The sequence below is a fragment of the Xylocopa sonorina genome, chromosome 4 (assembly GCF_050948175.1).
Source record: "Xylocopa sonorina isolate GNS202 chromosome 4, iyXylSono1_principal, whole genome shotgun sequence".
NCBI lineage: Eukaryota > Metazoa > Arthropoda > Insecta > Hymenoptera > Apidae > Xylocopa > Xylocopa sonorina.
In genome coordinates this window covers 5,973,160-5,992,286 of record NC_135196.1, presented here as the reverse complement: position 1 = coordinate 5,992,286, position 19,127 = coordinate 5,973,160, and the positions used below count along the sequence as shown (strand labels likewise).

The 19,127-nt window shown below is 36.3% G+C and overlaps 1 protein-coding gene across 2 annotated transcripts; it reads left to right on the top strand.

Moving 5' to 3' along the window:
• The first annotated feature begins 606 nt into the window (after positions 1–606).
• LOC143423195 (RNA-binding protein 25) lies at positions 607–11,534 on the top strand. 2 transcript variants are annotated; one of them, XM_076894333.1, is made up of 12 exons: positions 607–799; positions 1,812–1,954; positions 3,955–4,279; positions 4,414–4,608; positions 4,865–4,980; positions 8,779–8,990; positions 9,230–9,848; positions 9,936–10,353; positions 10,437–10,658; positions 10,745–10,920; positions 10,997–11,143; positions 11,210–11,534. In XM_076894333.1, the coding sequence occupies exons 2-12, from the start codon at positions 1,847–1,849 to the stop codon at positions 11,300–11,302; spliced, it is 2,631 nt and encodes an 876-aa protein (XP_076750448.1). In that variant the 5' UTR covers positions 607–799; positions 1,812–1,846; the 3' UTR covers positions 11,303–11,534. The 2 variants fall into 2 exon arrangements, with proteins under 2 accessions (XP_076750448.1, XP_076750447.1); XM_076894332.1 differs by having other exon boundaries at positions 3,925–4,279.
• Positions 11,535–19,127: the final 7,593 nt, after the last annotated feature.

Sequence of the window (19,127 nt, the reverse complement as noted above, 5' to 3'; positions counted from 1 at the left end):
ATAAATTTCCTTTGTGATATTATATTATATCTTTTTATGAATACAACGTGTCAATTAAGAGAATAATTATTGAAATTCTATACATTTTTTAAACTTAACATCTCTTTTTCACTGGAGGAAGCATATTGTTTATAATAGCATTTATTAACTTAAACACACATACACATATGTATACGTAATGTTATACAGTCGTACGTATATACATAAATAATATTAAAAGGGAATTTCTTAATGTTTCACGAGTTTATAAATTCGCGTATAATTGAAAATTGAGTAAAAATAAATAAATGTAACGCAACTTTGCGTATAAGTAAATACATAAGACCGTATTAAACATAGATTTTGTTACCCATACTGTAACGATAGTTCTCGTACAACAAAATATGTACGCGGCAAACGAAAGTTTAAATCTGAAACAAATATTTAATTTCCTGATATTAATGCAGATACGTGGATTACGTTTAATAATCGATACGTTTTGTATCAATCTCTAATGTTTGCAATAAATAATATTAGGAGGAATACGTATGTATAATATGTGTATATGCAACACGGCTCGTTTATGATGGGTTTTCGAGCACAAGGGAAATGTACCATCAACCATAGCCTTCTAGAAGCGATCAACGCGTGAAGCCGTAATGGACGAAAAGAAGTGATTACCAGTTGAAAGGTTGTAAAAGTGGAAGTTTCAGTTTGTGTGTTTAGTGGAATATTTCTTTGGCTTTATCGTCCTAATAAAATGACGTAAATAATTTTCAAACGATGATTCATGCTTTACATCTATTTTCAAATATATTATGTAAGTATCAGATCGGTCCCTTTCGTTGAAATCATTTAATGGTTAGAATACCGAAGCATCCATTAATGTCTTGTCTTGATAGCTATAACTATTATTACGAAAAAAGGTTGCTGCACAATAAAATTGATATGTTAAACAACGTTTACACGCCAGTATAAAGTACGAATATACGTTTTTTCATGCTAATACCTGAAACGTGTAATTGGTGTTTGTAATTAATTAATATATCGAGAAATCGTGTTTAAGAGGATCGTTACTTTGCAGAGGTTATTTAACGACTATTTTAAAAATATGCTGTGCATTCGATATTTTTACTTTTTTTTTCTTTTTTTATACTTCAGAAAGAACTACGCATTTTTCTTTTTTTTTACAGATACGGTGTAGTTATATTTGTACCTTTGTATCTATTTAAACAGTTAACAAGCGTTATTATACGTTTATTTATTGGTATTGAATTCCTAATACATTCGAGAAATTTTTTTATTTTCATTTTATCATTGTATAATCATTCTATCATTGTCAGGGAGCGGTATTAATGACTATAAAAAGTTCTTTGTTATTTTATTGGCCATCTGTAGAAAATATGTTAATGTTTTAAATAATATGTGCACATTGAATATTTTATAGATTTGCATAGAAAATACTTTGTCCATATTTGCACTTTAAAATTATATTTATCTTTATCAGTACAAGCTTCAGATTAAAAAAAAAAATATATATATATATATAATTGAAAATTAAATGTTTGTCAATATATTTGTATTATTTTTAAATTTTATTAATCACAAAGGAACTTCTGGCTTTCTGACTTTTATATTGTAAACAACTGTTTGTATTTTGCACTTGTATCATTATTCTTTGAAGATAGCGAGGTGATCTATGTGTCCAAGGTACTAAATTCCTTTGATTGATTCACCAAAGATAATGATACTTATACGTTGTTACTTTAACAGCTAAATTAGATTTAAGTTTTCTATAGATCATTTCTATTAAAGTTTTATATATATTTCAGTGAGGACACTGCCATAGTATTATCTAACGTAAGAAATGTCTTACCCTGGTCAACCTCCAATGGGAATACCAGGCATGCCACCTATGCCTTACATGGTTGGTGCACCTCCACCAATTATTGGTGGTGTAATGCCTATGGCCCACGTAAGTAAATATAACAATTAATGATTTCAGTATTTTAGGCATGTTCGTTTTTGTGTGATATTTCTGAATTTACATTTTTTTTTTGTTAACATTCTTTGGCACTTGTGTAAATGTTTTTAATAGAATTAATAATTTTGCTAACTAAAATTTCCAAATGAAATAACTAGAGATAAAAGTTTTTATTCACTTATATTTGCATCACGTAAAAAGTCTGCATATGTATTTATTAGATATTAATTTTCTAATACAATATGTGACATTCTTATAATTTATCTTAAAATAAACATTATTTCAATTGTATTCCATTCGTATTTAAAATAATGTAAATTACAGATTTTGCTAAAAATGTATATTGATTCATATGTGATAGTAACTTACATGTTCCTCAAATAAAAAGAAATGAATGTTAGTGTACTCAAGTGCTAGAAATTTTGAGTAATGAATATAATACATTTGATTTTACTAAAAGAAAAAAAAATTAAGAGGCATGTAGTGTTTGATTTAATTAACATTACACAAGTGAATTAACATTTTAAATAGTAGATAATTCAAAGTTGCCATATAGCTCTATACAAAGTGATTCACTATTCGTATGACAAATTTTTACAGCTAATATTACGCCTCAAAAGCAACAAAAAAGTTCATATAAACCTAGGTCCTACTTGCAAAAATGGCAGAGAATTTTCCTTGGAGCTCTACAGGGTTGAGGAGTGAAGTCTCTGATATAGCTTCTTGTAGGCATGCGTACTGGAATGAAACAGCACAAAGCTGAAACTGGGAAGTCCATAATTCCACAGAAAAAGATGGCTTAGTATCAGCTGTAAACATTTGTCACACGAGTAGTGAATCACCCTGTATATTACACATCTATTGTCTTCTTGACTTTGTTTCTGCCTCTCTTTCCTTCTCTCTACTGCTCTATCTCAGCTTAATTACGGAATTTTAGAGTACTGCTGATTAAAAAAAGCTGAATAAAAAAAGTAATATAAATTATATTTCCCGCTTTAGAGGTAAGAGAGAGAAAGATATATAAGAAAGCTATAGGAAAGAATGAGATAGATGATACCAACTCTACTGTACAACCCCTGGCGTTATCTCTGTGAAAAGTGCTCAAACTGGTCGCACACAATTATCGATAGCGAAGTAAACTACTCAAGAACTACTGGCGCCATCTCTGTGGAAAGTACTGAAACTAATGACCAACTAGTTTCAGCGTTTCTCCAAGAGATAGCGCCAGGGGTTCGAGAGCAGGGTCTGCAACATCTATCTCACTCTTTTCTATAGCTTTCTTATATTTCTTTCTCTCTCTTACCTCTAAAGCGGGAAATATAATTTATGTTAGTCTTTTTATTCAATGGAAATTAAGGAATTTCTTTATTTAATCTGCAGTACTCTAAAATTCTATAATCAAGATGAGAGAGAGAGAGCAGCAGAGAGAAAGAAAGAGAAATGGAAACGAAGTCAAGAAGGCAATAAATGTGTAATATACAGGGTGGTTCACTACTCGCGTGACAAATTTTTACAGCTGATACTATACTATATACAAAATTGTCACATGAGTAGTGAATCACCCTGTATTGTTAAACGCTACCAATTATGTCATAATTACAAACTTTATTATATGCTACTGCAATTTTTTTTATAGTAATGTATTAACATTTTGTATGTATCTCAATATCACACTATTAAACGGAATGTTTATTACTTAATTATTTATGCTGTAGAAATCACTGTATGAAAAAAAACTGGTAATATTTTGAGAGTTCTGTTTTTCGGCACAAAATTTTTATGTTAAGCTCTTTCTTTCTTTCTCTATTTGATACTTGCATGTTTCGCTTTTGTAAAAGAAAATAATAAAAATGAAACATTAGAAATGAAAAAGATTAACGTGCTATTAGGGGGAGGGGAGGTTCTCGGCTGCATGAGTAGAGATGTGCATTATTAAGAATACTACCATTTATAAAACATAGATGATTCCAACATCCGTATCTGCGATGCAGACCTCAGCTCCAGCTGTACGGTATGCACGTAACCAGAATCGTCATGACAATAATCGTCGTCGTGAGAGAGAATCTGGTCCACCTGTTACTGTGTTTATCGGTAACATTATGGAAAGAGCACCAGATGTTATGATACGACATATTCTCGGTGCGTGCGGCCATGTACTCTCCTGGAAGAGAGTCCAAGCATTCGGATTTTGTGAGTACGCAGGCCCTGATGCAGGTCTTAGAGCAGTTAGACTACTTCATGATATGGAAATAGGTACAAAGAAGCTTGTTGTGAAGGTCGACGCGAAGGCTAAAGTTGTTTTGGATCAGTTTAAAGGTAAATTTATAATGCATTGAATAATTTTGATGCATACTTTTAGAATTAATCGTTTAAATTATTGGAAATATTTTAATGATATGCTTTACGTGGTTCAACCTGTATATTAGTAACTTTAATTTATTTTTTTCTAGCGGAAAGAAGGAAAAAATTGAGAGGAGGCCAATCACCTTTGCAAGATGAAACACCTACTGAAGGAGCAGAAGGCGAAGAGGGCGAAGATTATATGGACGAGGGTATGAGAGTAGTGGATGCAGATGCGCTAGCGCGTATTAATCAGATTATAAGCGAACATGCTGCTGATTTGGAAATGGCTCAAGCTGCTCCTGGTAGTATACTAATCTATTTTGGATGCAGTAGATTCCCTCTTAATCAATGCTTATAGAATCAAACCTCTGGTTGGCACTGGCATTTTTATCACTACATACATATGTCTCATAAACAATGCGTTATTTGAATATTCAATAGAAAATTAGTTAAGAGCAGAGACTGATTAAAATCAAATCAGATAAGAAGGAATTTACTGTGGTATATATTAAATTAATTTATAGAATTAATAAATATTTTTTTAATCATTTATCATAGAGGAACATCAAACGAAAATGGTTGCAAAATCTTTAAACTTGGATGACGCTGAGATAGAAGAAAGTAAACGGGACTTGATTACCCGAGAAATTGGAAAATTCAGGGAGGTTATGAAGGTAATTATTTTTACAATCATTTTAGAAATCTTCTTATGTATCACTCCTATTTTTCCGCCCTTCTTTTTGGTCATATTGTCGGATGTGATATACCAAAATATTAGAAGGTATTATGGATTATGGTCTAATAGGATTGGGTAAAAAATTTGCAAAAAATATCGGTTTCCAGATATTAACCATTATAAAATTGTTATTGTCGATCATGTAAATCTTTTACGAAGCATTATAAACATTATTCTGTAAGATATAACTATTTCTGAAAAATTGTTTTACACAGTAATGTTTGTTACATATGTTCTTTCGTGTATGAGATATACAAAACATTTCATTTTTTTCTAATATTTATTCTTTTAATAAGAATTTGTACTTTTTCCAAAGAAAAATTTCGTTGGCACCTTATACATACGTGTATAATTTCATATTTTATTTATGTACTTAATATTGGAATAATTGTTAGATGTATTATATATCTTTTTTTGTTTTGTATAAAAATGACTAAGAATGTGTTTGTAATACTTCTTTCTGGTACTTGTATTATCTTCAGAAAACATATCGAATTTCCGTCTTTGTGTTTTCATGACACGTTAGAACGTTATCTTAACAAAAAAAAAATTCTATACAATGTTTCCAAATTATACATAAACAAAATTGATGATAAAAATTTGGCAAGTTTACAATACTTTCTAATTCTACCAACGATTTTACATTCTACCAAAGATTAGTAATTCCCATTTAACTCTCATTTTCGAGCGATTGCGTTTTCATTGGTTCGGTAAGATTTGTACACAGTACAAATGAGATAATGAAATGTATTGTAAATGTGGGCATAGAAACTTTCTTTACATTCGATTATATCTATGATTGACGTTAAATAATTGTTGGTCGAATTCGCAGCTATATCTCTAACAGAAAATCAAGTAATGCATTTTATGGGCAGGCAAAAGAGGATTACAAAGTGTATAGTTGTAAAATTGATAGTATTTAAGTATTTTGTGATAAAGTGCGTGTGTGCTATGTTAGCTCTAAATAATTGGAGCCGTGACTCGTTGCTATAATTATAATAACAGGCAGCGTGCGTCGCACACAGCAAACGCACACGCCTAGGAATGCTGTGTGTGGGGACCACTCTTTCACTCATTCATTGGCTCTGAAGGGAGTCAATCACAGCACATCCCTCGTATTTTCGCAGGCAGCTGCAGCCTCGTCGGTAAGTCAGAGTATATCCAAACCAACCAAAACAATGAAAAAAAATAAAAAAATAAAAAAAAAAGATATACGCAATATTAAGACGGGAGAATCTCGTAACTCTGCAACATGCTGACACCGTGTAGCCAATAAATCTGTTTCTATTGGAACTCCATTTTTCTTAATTCGTCGCACATAATTCTACATTATATTAATAGCGTTATTGCTATTGTTGTATTTTGGACACAAGTTATTCCATACCATCAAATTTCTTTATCCGTTTCTATACCTTCTGTGCTAAACTGCTAGCATTATAATCGTTTGTAAACATGTAATGTATTTTCCATGCACACAGCATCGTGTTCAGCCTTAAAGAAAAAATATTAGGTAATCGTGATACTTATGATTCTTAAAATTGGTGGAACTTATCTTAATACTGAGATAATAGAATAGAATATTAATAAAAGTAAAACCAGTTGGAAGATTTTTACTAACACATTTTAAAATAGAGACACAGCATTATTACCTGCACCATATTCTTTGAAACTATTGCTAGAATAGTATAAAATTTTTATAAACATACATTAGAATGTACTTACCAAATTAATTAATATGTTGTTTGATTTGACTTTTATGTAATTTAATATAATATTATAATGTTTATTAACTGTAGTTTATTTTTATATTTTTAGTTAAAGTCTAGCAGTCTAGTACTAGTGTATAGAGAAGGTCTGCAAAAATGCCATTCCAATTGTTCTTACGCACTGCCTAGGATTGATAAAAAATTGATGTATTTGGAACAAAGAAATTTGACGCTGACATATTTTATAATATATTCTTAGATAGATTATTAATAGGATCGAGACTTTCTGAATCCTACACAAAACGAAATGAATTTTGTCTTCACAATGGCGACTGTTCAGTTGTTGTCTTTATTTTGTGTAAACAGCTTCTGTCAGCGTCTCGATCAGACATGTAGTACCTAGGTGCGCGCTCCTCCATTCTCCGGTACCACCACACTGACTGACCAAGTCAACTTCACACCGTGAGTAAACTCCACAACCATGAGCCAAACACAACCATTCGGTTCTTGTAGTTTTGTTAGTGAACTGCCCATCTGAAATACCTATGACCACTGATATTTCATATTAAACAGTCTGTTTTTTCCTCATATGTGCATCTACTTTTATGCACTCAGTTACTCTATCCTTATTAGTTTAAAGAGAGATATGGATTACTGTATGGACGTTTTGATTTTGAAAAAAATAAGGAAAAGCAATTCATAATTTTGATTATGTTTTTTCTTATACGTTACTGTTTATTAATATGGCTATACATGCCTGTAGGATTAATAGTTTCTTCTTATAAAAGATATTTATCGGAGTCTAGAGTTTTTAGGCTCTCCAAACAGTAACCCATTATTGTTACTATTATATCAGATAAGGATGAACCATACTAATTTATGTCTAAGACGTTACGTTGTGATATTACGGGACGATAAGGGTGGGCAAACTATTGTGCATTTGATATCCAACAGTTTGCTGCATCAGCTGCATAGCAAGAAGAAAACAAAGTTGACAGACGTGTGACAGTTTCTTGGCAAAAGTGAAAGATGTTTTGGTGGGAATCCCTTCTTCGTGATGACTCCGCTTCTGATTGGTATATAATACTTTCTAATAATTATTGAGTATGACAAAGAAATCTAAATATTCACCCGTTTTCGACTCTTAGACTTACATAGTTCTTAGACACTATTGATTTACAGGTACATTCGCAATGTTGTAAGTACATTGGGTGGCCTCTCTATGATGCGTCTGTTAGTATTAAGGTATTCTTAATTTAAGTAGAGCTTAAGAGAATTTCTTATGCTTGTTTTCCAAAATTTATACCTGCACTTAGGTAATTGATATGTAAACAAGATTTCGCGTAAGATGCTGCTGACCAAGCATGCTCCAGAGGAGTGAGTATACTACATTGAGATGAAACAGAATTATGATACTTTGACATGTGATTAATTCTTGTGCAACTAGTAATCGTTCAACATTGCAATTTTCCTTTAATGGTAGATATTAAAAATTTAAATTGTATAAAATGGAGAAGAAATAATAAATTTCATACCTGGTCAACCAGTATAACTGTTATAAGTATTTTTTATAAAATGTTACAAGCAGTAAAAAATTTGTTATTTTGCTAATGCCATCGTAGCATTTAGCTTAAGGTGATAACTTAAATGTATTTTTCATGTACTTTAGTATTATGCAGCAAAATTTATGTAATACTAACTGCATTAAGATATATATAATTTTTTTGAATATTCAATACAGAATAATTCCATATTTTTTTGTTAACAACGCAAATGTCAAGATATTGATATATTGATTTAAGAAGAGATGATATAAAACTGCACTGTCACATGCAGTGTAACAATATTACGCTATTTCTATAGACATTAACTAACTTTACACTTACAGTAACCTTTTTCTGTCCTTTAATTTTTGGATAACTCAGGAAAATACGATTGCTAGTTTTCTTTTTTGCGTTTTATTATCACAGCCTGATAAATTTGCCATGTTTATTTGGTCTCACTCGCTTCTTTGTTTTTGTGTTTTATAGAAGCAGGAGGAGGAGAAGGCACAGGTAAAACGGAAGAAAGAAGCGGTTGAAAAAGAAGAACGAGAGAAACGAGAGAAGGAACGGCGGGATAGACGAGATGGCAGTAGTACTAAAGACGAGCAAGACGGTGATCCTGGTAGCCCTACGTCTCATAAGGGCCGGAGTAGTAGTACTGGAAGTAGTAGAAGAGACAAAAGGCGGTCTAAATCTAGGTATTAATGTTTAACGATATTTGGTTTTTATTTATTGATTGTATCTTCCAAACCGTGAACGGTTCAAAAGGGTTCGTGTGATAAAAAATTTGTCACACAAGTAGTGAATCACCCTCTGTATATGTAAATATGAAAACATGTGATATAGTATGTAGGAGAGTATAGGCTTTGATGAAAATTTTCTAAACATATCGCTTAAGTAAAGCACAGTTGTAAATAATAATTTTTCTTCGTTACAGGTCTAAAGAACGAGATAGGGATCGTCAGAGAAGCGACAGAGATCGTGACAGAGACAGAGATCGAGAGAGAGACCGAGAAAGGGAACGAGAAAGAGATCGTGACCGCGAAAGGGAACGTGAACGTGAACGCGAGAGGGATAGAGAACGGGAGAGGGATAGGGAACGTGAAAGAGAACGTGAAAGGGAAGAGGCCAGGAAAACTGAAAGAGAGATTATGCGAGAAAGGGAGGAGGAGGAAGAGGCGAAAGAGAGAAAGAAAAACGAGAGAAGAGTGCGAGAAAAGGAGGCTGCTTATCAGGAACGTTTGAGAGCGTGGGAGACTCGCGAACGGCGTAAACAGAAGGAGTACGAGAAGGAGGCGGAAAAACGTAGGGCAAAACGGGAAGCGAGAGAAAGGGAAGCAAAACGCTTAAAAGAATTTCTCGAAGACTATGACGATGAAAGGGACGATGCTAAATATTACAAAGGCAAAGAACTTTCACGTCGTCTGGAAGAAAGAGCACTCGAGGCGGAGGCCGATTCGCGGGATCGTTGCGCAGAGCGACAAGAACTTCAGCGTCTCCGTGACAAACTTTATGCCGATGCCTCTCATCCAGATCCAGCGGCTGAATTTGAAAGGGTAAAGTGTTTACAAGTGGCATTACATTGTACTATAGTTTACAAGTGTTGGTACAAATATATAACATATATATATGTTATATTTTAGTTGAAAGCTGAAAGGGAGGAGCAGTACAAGCCTAAACCGGTGATTACAATAATTGACGAAGAAGATGAGAAAGTGGTGAAAAAAGAAAAAGAGGTTATGCCGCCTATAGAAACTGAACCGATCGAGAGTGATAGTGATGAATGTGTGCAATTTGATGAAGCTTCTCAACCAGAAGCACCATCTAGAACACCACCGAGGCATCACCATCATCATCGAAGGCATCATCGTCACCACCAGAATCATCATCGCGATGGTGAAGAAACCGAGGAAGTTGTAGAAACGGATAGAGAAAGTGCAAAGGGTACGAGATCGTCACCTGTTCATCAAACAGTAACAACACCAGTTCAGTCCATTCCACCCACATTAGACGAAGACTCACGTATGTCTCTCGTTAGCGAGCCAGAAAAAACAAGCAGTAGTAAGTAAACGGCGTAATTTTTATATTTAACTTTAGATAAAACACAAAGATAAATTCTTCATGTAATATTTATATTATTACAGGTAATTTCGTGCCATTCGCCATGGGAAGCGGTGGTAATCGCAGTAGCGACCATGGTATTGGTAATAAAACTCCTGCTAGTCCCAGCACAGCTGTTACTGTTAATTCACAGCAAACTAATCAGAATAAAAAGAAAGGTCGAATCGACGTTAAAGACGTATTTAATAACGACGATGATGACGACGGTGCTAACAATACGAAAAAGCGTAAACTAGTTCCTTTAGGTAATTAAAAGCGGTTGACGCTTCGACAAAGTTTTAAATCGGATAAGAGATAAAGATATGACATTCTTATATAAATTTTTTTATAGATTATGGTGAAGAAAAGAAGAAAAAATCTACTGAAGAAGCTCCTAAACCTGGAAAAGAAGAAAGTACAAAAAGTCAAGAAGAGAAACGAAAGCACATAAAGTCCCTTATTGACAAGATACCTACAGATAAAAATGCTCTGTTTGGGTATCAACTTGATTGGGCAGTAATAGATAATGTAAGATGAATTTTTTATATAATTTTACGGTACATACTTTCTTCATATTTATAAACAAATGTCTTACTTTTTCTAGACGTTAATGGAAAGGAGGATAAGGCCGTGGATTAATAAGAAAATTATTGAATACATTGGAGAACCTGAACCTACATTGGTAGATTTTATTTGCAGCAAAGTAATGGCCGGTAGCTCTCCCCAGGGAATACTCGATGATGTACAGATGGTAAGTAATGTTTATCTTATTATTCTGCAAATTAACCTATCCATGTTACAACAGTATACCTTATAGGTATTGGATGAAGAAGCGGAAGTGTTTGTAGTCAAAATGTGGAGGTTATTAATTTACGAAGTGGAAGCTAAAAAAATGGGCTTAGTTAAATAAATGAGATATCAATTGAAGTACTAATCGACTTAAAAATTTATACTACACATCAAATTCCTTTGGTTAAAATGTATTATTTAGGTTATATACTCCCAATACACGATTACTTATGTATAATTTGTAGAATTCTTCGCTAGAGAAAGAAAGAAATACACGATGTTGCTCGATTGATAAGTAAACTAAATGTGTAGCAAGTGAAATGTTAAATACAACTTGTAATTACGATTTATAATACTTGAGTTGTGCTTTATCGGATTCGCTTATCCGTAGTTTTGCAAAGTTGCCTTTTCTTTTTTATGATATTAATGTAATATTTTTTTAAAGTGTCTACATAAATAACAAAATTTTCCTAGATCCCTCGAAGAGCTTAATGGATTCAACTTCTTTAGATAGGTTTTTTAAGGTGATTATATACTTCTATAAATTATAAGTGTTTTTATAAATGATGGAATAGTCTACTTTGTAAATAGATACAGTAAACGTAGTTATTCATTAAATGCATTTGTAATTCTTTTTGTTTCTAACTAATACTATTTTCTTTCATTACAAATAAATTAATTCGGCGATGAATAAATTGGTTGCTACTAAAATGAATAGTATTTTATATTCAGCAGAAAGAGAATTACAAGCTCATACCAAGATCATTAATATTATAAAGTATGCACGTGTGCACGCGTGTACAGTTGAAATAAATTTGTATGAAGGGGGTAAGTATACATAGAAACAAAGATGTGGCAAAATCGCAAAATTATTTATTAAAAAACTAATAACTCGCTCAAATATGTTAAATGATTAATCCGTTCGTGGTACATAATTGTTATTTGTTGGTTGTTCAGAATATGTTATATATTTTTAAATTTCATAAAAACTGTAAATTTAAGTATTTTAAGTATTTTGTACGTAGTTTTATAAAAAATTCTATAATCGATTTAAATAAAATAAGTATTCCTCAATTTATTCTTTTCTTTAAGGTATCGTGTGTTTGCATGAAGAGGATTGATGTGGAAATATTCAACTAAATTTCCCGCTTTGGAGGTAAGAGAGAGAGAGAGAGAGAGAAAGATATATAAGAAAGCTATAGGAAAAAGTGAGACAGATGTTACAGCACTGCTGTAGAACCCCTGGCGCCATCTCTGTAAAAAGTGCTCAAACTGGTCGCACAGCGGTACCGACAGCGAAGTAAACTACTGAAGACTACTAGCGCCATCTCTTGGAGCAGCGCTGAAACAAGGTCGGTAATTAGTTTCAGTACATTCCGCACAGATGGCGGTAGTAGTTCTTAAGTGTTCACTTCGCTGTCGATACTGCTGTGCGACCAGTTTGAGCGCTTTTCACAGAGATGGCGCCAGGGGTTGTAGAGTAGAGTAGATATAATCTGTCTCACTCTTTCCTATAGCTTTTTTATATATCTTTCTCTCTCTTACCTCTAACGCGGGAAATATACAGTAAATTAGAATAAAACTATTATTTTATTAACATTACAATAATATTGTAATGATATATAATATAGTGATGCACAATACAGATTTAAAAGCTCTTTTTCTATTAAAATTACACAATATGTAATACTTATTATTTATATTTTCATACATTACTTTACATTCTGATCTGCAACCAAAAATCTCAGTATCGAGTTAGATTATAATAAATAATAAAAGCAAGTATAATCCTATATCATTGTTTCACGTTAATCTATTTTGGAGTCAAAACGAACAAACTGTTTAGTTTAATCATGTTAATATTTGTTTAGAATGTGGATGGAAAACTACTGACAAAATTCATGAATGAACGGTACTGGCAGGTGGTATCAGCACTAGAACAGCATACGTACGCGTTATTTTAATAGGTGTAGTCCTAGTGATACCCTTGTGGCGTTACAGAACCTGGGGTTGCCACCGTGTTACGTTGGTGGTTTTTGCTGCGTTGTCTGGGTACCTGCCCCGTCGAATCGAACGCTCGTAGGGGATGGTAGCGATGGTAACTTTCGTCCCAGTAAGAAACGCGCGACCATGAACAATTACGAAGCCTATTCGCAGGTGCCAGGATGGCGAGTACGTGTAATCTGTAGCAGAAAGTCGGCGAGACGGGTGTCCCGGTCGCGTAGCACCACTTCTCATATTATTTGTCGTTAAGTGCATGAAAGCTTTTTTCGAGGGCTTAATACAAGCTCTCGGTTAATAGCGGAGCGTTATTGTGTTCACGAGGACACGAGTGCGACGCCAGCTTAGAGAGCCGACTCTCCCGGTCTCCTCTCCCTTTCTCCTCTTCGACACTACACGAAAAACGCAGCAACGCCCAACCTTTTATGGATTCTTTGTCGCGACGCGATTATGCGCCAGCCAGCCTCCTCGTCGACATCACTGTTTCCTGCCTTCTTCTTATGTATTTATACACACGTGCCACGCTCTGAAACACACGCGTTTCCTTTTAACCAGCCTCGCCGCAGTCTTACCGATGCGCGATTCATTTTTACCCACCCGCTTGGTGACAATCCTTTTGCCGCGTGAAATGCACCCCGCACGGGGGGTGAGAATGGTATATGAATCGGCGGTGGCACGATTAATAACTCCATTGCGCGTGTCAGATAAATTGTACAAGTTTATTAGCGCGATCCGATTTATTTAGAGCATTTTAATTCAATTTAATTCCCTTTATTTCCGCGTCCAACGAGCACCAGTTCGAATTTATGAGTATAATATAATAAAAGAAGCTATAAAACACGCGCGCGTAACAAACATTTATTGGGCGTACTGATTTTTAGAAGTATATAAAGCTCGAGCAAAGAAATTAGTGATATGTTTCAGTTAATATGTTGGACACCACAATTTTCGAAGCACTTTATGCTTCACACGTTCAAGTAGTTTCTTATCGAAGCCTCAAAAATCGTTCCATGTACTCTTAGGAATTTTCAAAAATAATTAATTTATTTGCCCCAGTTATTGTATTAGTTCACGCTATTATTATTTCCAGATGGTCAAAGTGTCAATTACGACTAAAAACGATAATATATACTGAGAAACGATAGCACTAAGTAAGTAGATATAGACAACTTTAATCAGATGACCACGCCTCGCGTATGCATTAGTGCGATCACTGATCAGTAGTATTCCAAGTTTCCAACTACTCTGACATACAGACAAAGCATATTATTTTGCAGTACAATTATACCATTCGAATATACGAATTAACAACAATTAAACGGGAGAATGTATAATAATTTTTCTAGGATACATATATTATGCTTGCACGTTAAAAGAATTGCTTTCAAAGAACAATTATTTTATGACAAATTTATGAGAAAAAATATGGATTTGAGAAACCGCCCCTAAAGATTCACAGCTCGAGTTGTAAAGTGAATACAATTTTTCTAGATTCTGAACGACAGAAGGGTGACGAGCATTAAAATTGCAACAGCCGTACGAGTGCAAGGATCAAGTATTTTATCCGCGGTTAATTCATCGATCTTGCGGGAGGTTTATATTAATAATCCGTTGCTTCATATTTTCCAGTGCGCCGTAATATCTCGGTAAACAGAGCGGAGGGGTAGGAAAACGAGCAGAGCAAGCTCTCGGTTTACCACGGCCAATTCAATGACCATGGTATACTGTACAGAGCACATTACCTGCAACAATTGCATTATACGCCAGACAGGCTATTGTGTTGTTACCATATCCGCATTAGATTTGAAGAAGCTTCAGCTTAACGAGTTTTATCGGTGATTTTGGAAGAGCTTTCGGTCAGGTAACCATACACCAATTTTATGTCATCAAGAACGTTTCTATTCACTTTAAAACGAATTGTGGGAATTATTAATCTTCTATTTTTACTATTGATAGTCGGGTACGAGGGAAGAAGAGAAACCGTCCGAAGAGGTTCCACGAAGAGGGTGCACAGGAAATTATGTCCGTCGAAATTAATCGTTAGCGCGTTAACACGTAGCTGGTGAACGATAAGGGGTGCGAGGCGAGGGGTGGTCCTCTTAGGAAGGAGTCACGCGGAACAGAGCAGACAAGAAGGGCGCGTTTAGCATTTTACAGACGAAACGTGCCCGTCAGGCCGACGATCGACTAGTAAAAAGCCAAGTGGAGGCCGCGGGCGTTGAAGGTGGCGTCGAGAGGGTGGCGCGTTGGGTGCACGCGGGAAGAGCGAGAGTCAGTCGGGAATAGGAGGGCGGGGTGGTAGCTGGTGAACGACTCAAGGAATCGTCGCACGTATCTGCCAGGAGAAGATGAAACGGTAACGAGTGTAGTTCACGGTAACTAAATATTCGCAGGATCGCATCGGGGCCAGCGGTGGAAAAAGGGGAAAGCCGGGGATGCTACGGCTGGTTCCTCGCGCGGCGCCTATTCGACGTCTGCCTTGCTGTGTATGCAATCGTCGTCGCCGCTCGTGGAGACAATTTATTCTCACGGTTTCGCGCGCAATTTGCCACGAGCGCGTGTAACGAGGATAACGAGAATCATCGAATGAAAAGCCAACGTCGCGGCTGCAAATTGCATTTCACGCGACATTTGCTGTAACGCCTGCCGCGAATATATCTGGCCAGACCACGGGTCTCAGCGGTGTCGCGATCTTCTCGAACGCCGTGGCGATCGACCGTCCGAAAGAAGATGGTCGATGCACTCCTCGAATCGTCGCTCTTGCCACTCTGTTGCTTCCTCTCTGCGTCTACCTGTTTATATGATATCAGGAATACTTAGTGAACCACTCTTGAATTTATGAGTGTTATAATATTCACGTGCAATCTTCTCGAACTAATTTCAGTTAAGGTGTAACGAGTCTCTAATCGAAGAACGGTAAACGGTTCGTTAATTGATAGAATGTATCAATTCACTTGAACGATTCCAACAATTACCATTCAATTGTTCTAACCAATTGTAATCGTTTGCAGGTGGCTTCGTGAAAACAATTTGACCCGGACATTTCCAACAACACGATGTTATTTCGCGCGATATCCTTACCGAACTAAAACGCGATCGGGTTGAAAAAAAAGCAAAAAACAAAAAAAAAGCAAGAAAACAACAACAAGGTACGATGGAACGATTAATGCTCGCGCCAAGTTTTTATTGCGGAAATTCAATTTCCAAAATAAACATTTGCAAAGAGAACAATTGTTGACAAGTCCATTCTCGCGCGAGTTTCAACGTTTACGCCGAATGTTCCTCGACATTTCGCCTCATATATTTCGCGTCCACCGTTTCATCGGCGACGATCGATACCGGCTATTTTTCCTGCTGTTCCCAGTCAACTGTTTTGCAAGCGCGTGGAAAACCACATTAAAATTTAAGGCTGACAATTTTTGATAGATCGATAAATTTCATTTATACTTCGCCAGCCAGCCAAACTTCACAATCATTCGTGCTTCCGTTCCAGCACGCGTGTTTAGTCTATTCGCTATATATATTTAAATTCTTCGTATGTGAATACATAAACACCTGTAGTCTACTTGTTACACACTGTATTTTGCAATATCCTTTTTTCATTCTGTGTTCTAATTTTTCTATTGCTATACAGTTTTCTACTAGATATCTTAACGTGCCATGAGGCTTTCAGATACCTCTTCCTTTTTTCCATCAATAAATTAAATTCGTGGGCACCAATTCTTGGCTGTTACTCTTTCTCATTCTACTTAAAATCTACTGTATTCCGTTGTCTGTTACATTCTGTCATATTGCACCTGTTCTTGGTTCTCCTTGCGATTAGTTAAATTCATTAATTTCTTTGATTCTTAATAAATAAAAAAGAACAGAAAAAAGGGATCACGAGAAGGATAAAAAGCAACAGAGACAAGGATAGAGACGCACCGGCGATATGGTTCGATGTTGAAAGAACAGCGTGTAACGTAAAACTGGAAAAGAAAGTGGCTACGACGGGGCTATTCAAATATTTGAAGTTCCTCTCGCCTCGGAAGAGCTTTATGATGAAATTACCGTGGCTGACTCTAAATATAAGAATATCGAGCCGAGCGGAAATTAAATGCCCCCCGCGCCTAGATGTTTTCTCTATAATTCAGCGATATCCTCGATGACAGAAGTCGCGAATTAATCGAGAATGGTGTACGGCTCAATTTGTCACGAAGGACGAATGAACGCGTTGATGCTCGAGCTTTCAGGCGTTGTTGAAAGATGAAAGTCGCGCGGTTTTATCGGTGATAAAAATTGGAGATATAAAAAAGCTTTTTGTATTTATGACTAGGAGGAGGGGATACTTGTAATGCGCGGATCGTCGTTGGAGACCACGCTGTATCAACCCTTTAGACATCACTGACACGACTTTCAGAGTCAATCCGTTTTTAAGCCGTGAATTTTATTCCGATGTCGTTCATAAATTTGAACAGAGATAACAGATTAAACATTACTTTTTTCCATACGAGGTATATCTAACATCTCAAAATCAAAACTTAACTGAATACCGTCAGTTTACCTTCTTCTAAAATAAAATATCTGTCTCAGTACTTACATAACAATTAATTACTGAATGTCGTATCGTTTCTGATTACTTGCCAGTACTTTTCGCAGCCATCGCGGAGTACCAAACAAGCCGTGGTCCCTCAAGATAATCTACGATCCTATCAACTTAAATTGCCGCCAGTTTCACTAGCCTCTCAGCAACAAGCTCGACAGTTAATACCAATAGCAAACGCGATTCATCCTGAACCATAAACACCCCACCAACCCCACATCTTACCGCCCATCCCTCACTCGGACCATCCCGCGGCCGCCCCTGTTCTCCATCGATGTCAACGACGGATACGACTTCTAAATCCTGCAGTCGTGCTAAGCCCTCGTGTTTCCACGAGGAAAGTATAATACACACGGGCAGTGTGCATCGTGGCACGTGTATGCGACTTGTAAGTGGCGGTGGCGCATGACGGGGGTAGGCGGATCGTGGCTGTGAAAGAGAATGACGCAGTGGCGGGCGCAGCAACCACATAAGCGCGAAGATGAAGAAGCAATTATTCTAATGGAGGCTTTGGGAGGATTGTAGCCGGGACAAGTGAGGTAATCCATGAATAATACCCGCACCCTTCCGGCCCTTCTCTCTCACCCATGCTCAGGGCTCTCTATGCCCGTTACTCACCCATCTTCTCGGGCGTCGACTGCCTGTTGTCCTTCTCTGGCGTTTGTTAATATTATGCTAAACTCCAGTAATCCTTGAATGCCACCGCAGCCGCAGATACAGTTCCGCTACGTCGAGTAACGCGCTCGATTCGCGTGCCCGTTTCATCGACACCGTTGCCCTTTCGCCCCCTTTTCCATTAAGGTCGCTCGTTCGTAGTTCGACTTGCCCCATGAATGCTTTACTCTGTCGCCTCCTCTCTTTTCTTCGATCGAATCATCGAAATTGAGTTGTGTCAGTTTTGAAAGCAACCCCTCTACTTTACAGTGTATTTCTCTTTCGTGATTCTCGTGCAGACATTTGAAACCCTGCTGTGTCTATTGGGGACAGTTTTGTTTCAAGCTGTCGTCTCGGATGCGTTAAGCAACACAACATGATTCTCGTACAATTTAATTTTGTTTTATCGTTCTTTATCGTTGCAATCGATCGAACGTTTGCTCTCTCCTTTTAACTCTTTCGTTCGAATGCTAATCGAGAGTGTACATGGTTGGCATTCGCGGAGGTCTGGGTCGGATCGACAGGGAAAAGGGGCGAGGAGTCGAGATCGAGAGGTCGAGGCGAGGATTCAAGCGAAGGATTTCCCGATCTTCGAGGACCTCCTCGTCCCTTTTTCGATCTATCCATCCTGGTGCTATCGGGTAACAGGATTTTTCGGAAAATCGAAAAGCCACGGAAACCCCGCGCTTTTATCCAGTCTCCATTCGTC

What these genes read in the sequence shown, in the direction of transcription:
- LOC143423195 (XM_076894332.1), top strand. Translation starts at nt 1,847, where the DNA reads ATGTCTTACCCTGGTCAACCTCCAATGGGAATACCAGGCATGCCACCT. An exon ending in CAGCGGCTGAATTTGAAAGG is followed by an intron (nt 9,849 to 9,935) that starts GTAAAGTGTTTA and finishes GTTATATTTTAG; the next exon opens with TTGAAAGCTGAAAGGGAGGA. An exon ending in ATTGGGCAGTAATAGATAAT is followed by an intron (nt 10,921 to 10,996) that starts GTAAGATGAATT and finishes TACTTTTTCTAG; the next exon opens with ACGTTAATGGAAAGGAGGAT.